Source organism: Tupaia chinensis, unplaced genomic scaffold (assembly GCF_000334495.1).
Source record: "Tupaia chinensis unplaced genomic scaffold, TupChi_1.0 Scaffold144982_1, whole genome shotgun sequence".
Lineage (NCBI taxonomy): Eukaryota > Metazoa > Chordata > Mammalia > Scandentia > Tupaiidae > Tupaia > Tupaia belangeri.
Genome location: NW_006204841.1, coordinates 459,682 through 465,528, shown reverse-complemented (window position 1 = coordinate 465,528; position 5,847 = coordinate 459,682). Strand labels below are relative to the sequence as shown.

Below are 5,847 nucleotides of genomic sequence, written 5' to 3'. Positions count from 1 at the left end.
AGTATTGTTTGAGCTGATTTTTATTCCTTCAGTAAAGGGCATGGCATATTTTTTGTAAAAATGCGTCATGACTTTTCTGACAACTCAGTGTACGAATGGGTTTTTGTTAGTTGAAGAGAGTAATGTAAGACTTGGCATAGCAAATACATACAAGATTTTTTTTGCTTTCATATCATCATTTGTACTGTTGCTTTGATAAAAAATATTTTTGAGAGATTTTTGCTATAGGGCATGTGTTCGCCAGAGAGACAGAGACAGAGAGACAGAAAGCAAGAAAACATCACCACCACCCCACCCCCCAGAATGGATGGCCATGCTGTAATCTCTTCTTTCTCAGTCTCCTTTTGGGATTTCGGGCACATACACACGCACCTGACCTGAGTTTTAAGCTGCCCAGTCTGAGACTTGAACCACGGTTGACTATGTGGGAGTCCAGCGATGTACCTATCATGCCATCTGCTAATCCTCCAAAAAAGTATTTTTACTTCCTGCCCTCCTTGTTAATTCTCAACATAATTAGATAACCAGATGAGTTGGCTTCAGGGAATGAAACTCAACTAATTCATTTTCCGCATTCTGACGATGTCTATAAATGATAGCAGTCTTTATCTTTTAGCCATTTCATAGGAAATAAACTCAAGTCCATCTTTAAACTTTTTTTTTTTTAAAGGTTACCCTTACAGGAGTAAGGTAACTGGACCTGATGGCTTGAAAATCATGCTGTCGTGCATGTGCATATGCATGCCCAAGACCCAGGGAGGAGAATGGAGGAGAGGGGATTGTGACTGGTCACTCCCCCTGGGAAGTGACTTCTCACTTTCCCTCCCACTGTCTCTGCCTTTCTCTCTGGAGAGTACACATGCCCTAAGGCAAAAACCTCTTAAAAAAAAAAAAAGTTAGCTTTACAGAGCATTTGCCGAGATAGTACAGAGAACTCATGCCCCCACCTTACTCAGATTTCCCCATCATTCCACCAACATCAACTACACCAACTACAACTGTCAAACTAAGCACTTAGCCTTACTGTACTACCACTAAATAAATTATAGACTTGATTCAGGTTTCACCAGTTTTTCCACCAACACTCTTTTTCTGCTCCAGGAATCTAGGAACCCACATTGTATTGTAAAATGTTTAGTTGTCTGTCCTGCCTCCTTAAACTCTTCCAATCTGTTCCTCAGGAATATGGGTTGGATTTTGTCATCCCCCTCACCCCTAATTCATAAATTGAAGTTCTAACCTCCAGGACTGTAGATGTGACCTTATTTAGAGTTAAGGTCTTTTTAAAAAATTATTTATTTAATTTTATTTATTACTATTATTATTTTAAATTTACTATAGGGCATGTGTGCTTACTAGCGAGAGACAGAGAGAGAGAGGGAAAGTGAGAAAACAAGCTGTCATGTCTGAGACTCAAACTATAGTTGGCCACGTGGGAGTCCAGCGCCTCAATCACCATGCCAACTCCTGGCCCCTGGAGATAGGATCTTTACAGAGGTAATAAAGTTAAAATGAGATCATTAGGGGAAGCCTTCATCCACGACAACTGGTGTTCTCATTCAAAGAGGGGACTGGAACACAGACATGTACAGAGTGAAGATGATGTGATAAGGAGATGATGGCCATCTGCCAGTAAAGGAGAGAGGTTCAGACCAGATCCCTACCTCACAGCCCTCAGAAGGAACCAACCCTGCCACTCCCTTGATTTTGGATCCTAGTCTCCAGAACTGCAAGCGAATACATTTCTGTTGTTTAAGTCTCTCAGTTTGTGGTACTCGGTATGGCAGCCATAGCAAATGGAAATTCTCAAGTTTTTCTTTGAATTTCATGACCTTGATATTTTGAAGAGTGGTAACTTGCACAGTGCTCCTCAATTGTGTATATCTGCTGTTTATTCACAATTAGACTAAGGTGATGGATTTGGGAGAAGCATATCACAGGGGTGTATGCCCTTCTCAGTGCATCATCACATAGAGTAACATATAATCTTGCTATGTCCCATTACTGGTGATGTCAACCTTGGGTCAGGTGATGTCTGCCAGGTATCTGCCACTGTAAACTTACTCTTTTTTTTTTCATTTTTAGTCAACAAATATTTTAGGGGAAACACTTTGAGACTATGAAAATATCCTGCTTCTCTTTGCATTTCAGTCCACTGAAATTCATCTGCACTCATTAGTTGATCTTGCCCATGGCGATTCCTACCATTATGTTCTTCTTTTTTTTTTTTAAGAGAGAGATGTTTGCTATAGGGCATGTGTGCTCGTTGGTGACACAGAGACAGACAAAAAGAAATCACCCTTCAAAGGGGGATGGTCACATCACAATCCCTTCTCCTCCATTCTCCTCTAGGATTTTGGGCATGCACACACATGTGCCCTGTGTGAGTTTTAAGCCGATGGGTCTGGGACTTGAAGCAGTGTAACCAGTACACCATCTGCTTGTACTCCATGGGGTTCTTTTAAAAAATGGACAGATAAAAATTTTATGTCTTTATGGTGTACAACAGGATGTTTTGAGTTCTGTAAATATTGTGGGGTAGCTAAACCAAGCTAAATCTACCCTCTTGGCAGCTGTCAAGTGTACAATATATTGTTATGAACTACAGTCATCAAGCTGTGGAATAACTCTCTTGAATCTATTCCTCCTATCTAAGTGAATTTTGTATCATTTGAACAACATCTTCCTAATCTCTCCATTCCTTCGCCTTTGTAATTGCTACTCAACTCTCTGCTTTTATGAATTTGGCTTTTTTAGGTTCCACATATAAATAAGATCACATGGTACTTGTGTTTCTGTGCCTAAACTACTTCACTTACCGTAACGTCCTCCAGGTTTATCCCTGTTGCCACAAATGACAGGCTTTCCTTTTTTTAAGGCTCCCTTTCTTTTCCCCTCTTTTTAACTGCTTTATTGAGATATAACTCATATGCCATACAATTCATGCATTTAAAGTATACAGTTCAATGGCTTTTGATTTGTTACAGTATTATTTTTAAAAACTGAAAATACAAGTCTATATTTAACATTATGTTTGCTATTTTAACCATTTTAAATGTACAATTCAGTGAAATGAACTGCATACACAATGTTGTACAACCGTCACACTTCTAAAATTTTTTCATCACAGCACACAGAAACCCTGTAACTATTAAGCCATTTTTTTCTTCTTTCTTCTCAATGCTTACTAACCAACAACCTACTTTATCTCTGGATTTGCCCTTCCTAGATATTTCACATAAGGGGAATCAAACACTCTCTGTTCTTTTGTTTCTAGTTTATTTCACTTAGCATATTTCTGAGGTCCATTCATGTTGTGAATCTGAGTTTCATTCCATTTTAAGGCTAAATTATATTCCGTCACATAGCGATACCACATGTTGTCTATCCAATCATCTGCAGGTGGATATTTAGATGGTTTCTGCCTTGCTGTTCTGAATAATGCTACAGTTAACATTGGTTTACAGATATCTGTTCAAGTCTCTGCTTTCAGTTCCTTTGGGCATATTCCTAGGAGTGGAATTGCTAAGTCATGTGGTAATTCTCTGTTTAGCATCTTGAGGAACTGATAAATTCTTTTCCATAGCAGCCATAATATTTTATATTCCCACCAACTATGTACAAAGGTTCCAACTTCTCTACATCCTTATCAAGACTTGTCATTTTATTTTTATTTTTTATTCCAATAGTCATCCTTAATAAGTGTGAAGTGGTATCTCGCTGTGGTTTTGACTTGAAACCCAATGACTAATGATGTTGAACACCTTTTTGCTCTTTTTAGCCGTTTATGTATCATCTTTGTAGAAAGGTCTGTTCAAGTCTTTTCTCATTTTTTTTCAATTGCCAAGGGGCACATGTACTCACCAGAGAGACACAGAGCGATAAAGAGGAACAATAGGAGAAAGCACCCACTCCCCCCAAGTTGGCATGGTCTTGCTGCAATCCCTTCTCCTTCATCTCCATCTTGTCCAGATTTCTCTGTTCTTTTGGGACTTTGGGCACACATACGCACATGTACTTGTGTGTTCCTCAAGCTGGGTCTGGGACTCGAACCATACAGTCAGTCATGTGCGATCCAGCTGTCTTAACCACCATGCCATAGACTGGTCCTGCTTGCATTTTTGGTATCATGAGAATTTATTGCCAAATCCAAGAGATCTACTTTGGTTTTGTAGTTTTAGTTCTTACATTTTGGTCTTTGGTCAATTTTGAGTTATTTTTGTAAATGTTGTGAGGTTGGGGTCCAAATTAATTCTTTAGTATGCAGATATCCGATTATCCCAGCATTATCTGTTGAGGAGATTATTCTTTTCCTTTCAACTGGACTTGGCACCCTCCTCAAAATGCAGTTGACCACAGATGTATGTATTTATTTCTGATCTTTCAATTCTATCCCAGTGGTTCACAGGTCTGTCCTTATGCCGGCACCATACTGTTTTGATTACTGTAGGTTTGTTGTAAGTTTGATATCCAGATGTGAGTCCCCCAACTCCGTGCTTCCTTTTTAAGATTCTTTGGCTATTTGAAGCCCCTTGAAATTATATATAAATGTAGAGGACTGACATTTTCATTTTTGCAAGAAAGGCTGTTGAACGTTTGACAGAACTGCATTGAATTTGCAGATTGCATTGGGGAGTATTGGCATCTAGCCAATGGTAAATCTTCTCATCCTAGATAGCTTTCCACATATTTAGGTCTTTTATGGTGCTTTTTGATACTCTTTAGCAGGATACCAATTTAGTCAACTCCTGGCAGAGTTGCCAAAGAACACATTGGCAAAAGTCCCAAATGTTGTCTGATTGCATTAAAACACATTTCACTGCGATTCACAAAGCATTGCTTTATTTTTATAGAAATAATAGTCACTGATGAAGGGAAAAAACAGAATTATTACTATTAATATTTACGTGGGAAGCATTTTCACAGGACGCTGACAAAGGAACATGATATATGTGTTCAGAGTGGCAAGGGACATAGAGACAAGCATACAAGATTGAAAGCATAAAAGCATATTCTCATTAGGACCAAGCAATCCTTATTATTGGAGGACCAAATGGAATCATCATTAATGTAAGTAGAATCAAAGTTTACAATTTGCAAGTCCTTCTTAAGATATGCATGATTCAGCTTGTTTACAGTTCGAGCGAAGGCGTATTTAGAAGCACAGCTATACGCTTCCAAACTGTATACTTTCTTGAAGTGCAAATCAAAAAATGGATTGTCCTGGAAGAGAAACAGAGATGGGATTTAATTTCTAGCCAAGGAAGGAGCTATATTTCCTGGATTCTCTCATATTCTCTCTGATATGTTTATCGATTGTACCATATCAGTATCAAACATTTTTCTAAAATCCACAAATAAGCTTTCTGAAGCTACCCGCTTCAAATATAATTGCTTCTAAAAACCAACAATGAGTCAGATTATACAATGCTCCTGAGTATGAGTAGTTATCAAATGAATTTTTTTAAACATGTATTTATTTATTTATTTATCTGTTTATTTGTAGTGATTTTCAAGTCACCAGGTCCGGGACTTGCACCTCAGGTGGAATCCAGCGCTTTAACCACCACACCACCTGCCGGTTCCAGTTTTACCAGTGAAGTGAATTTGAGAGACTTGGTAGGGATAGAAGAAGAGAATAAACTCACAGCCTTCTGGATGGGAGAAAAGCTTTCTCCTGTACTTTGGTAGGAGGTTAGTTCCTTGTGCTATTTCAAAAGTAGAAGGAAGAAATCCAGGATGGCGCATTAGCTGTTGGCATAACACAGATCACCAATTTGCTGTCTTTGAAGTTCATGGCAAGGAATTGCCTTTGAAGGTAATAGCAAGGACCATTAAATCCTTCGA

At 38.6% G+C, this 5,847-nt stretch overlaps 1 protein-coding gene across 1 annotated transcript in view; it reads right to left on the bottom strand.

Moving 5' to 3' along the window:
* Positions 1-4,956: 4,956 nt before the first annotated feature.
* EXOC1L (exocyst complex component 1 like) overlaps positions 4,957-5,847 on the bottom strand; it is a 22,419-nt gene continuing 21,528 nt past the window's right edge. The window contains exon 3 of the mRNA XM_027767958.1: positions 4,957-5,223. Coding sequence (XP_027623759.1) covers positions 4,957-5,223 — 267 coding nt within the window. The remainder of the gene's footprint in view (positions 5,224-5,847) is intronic.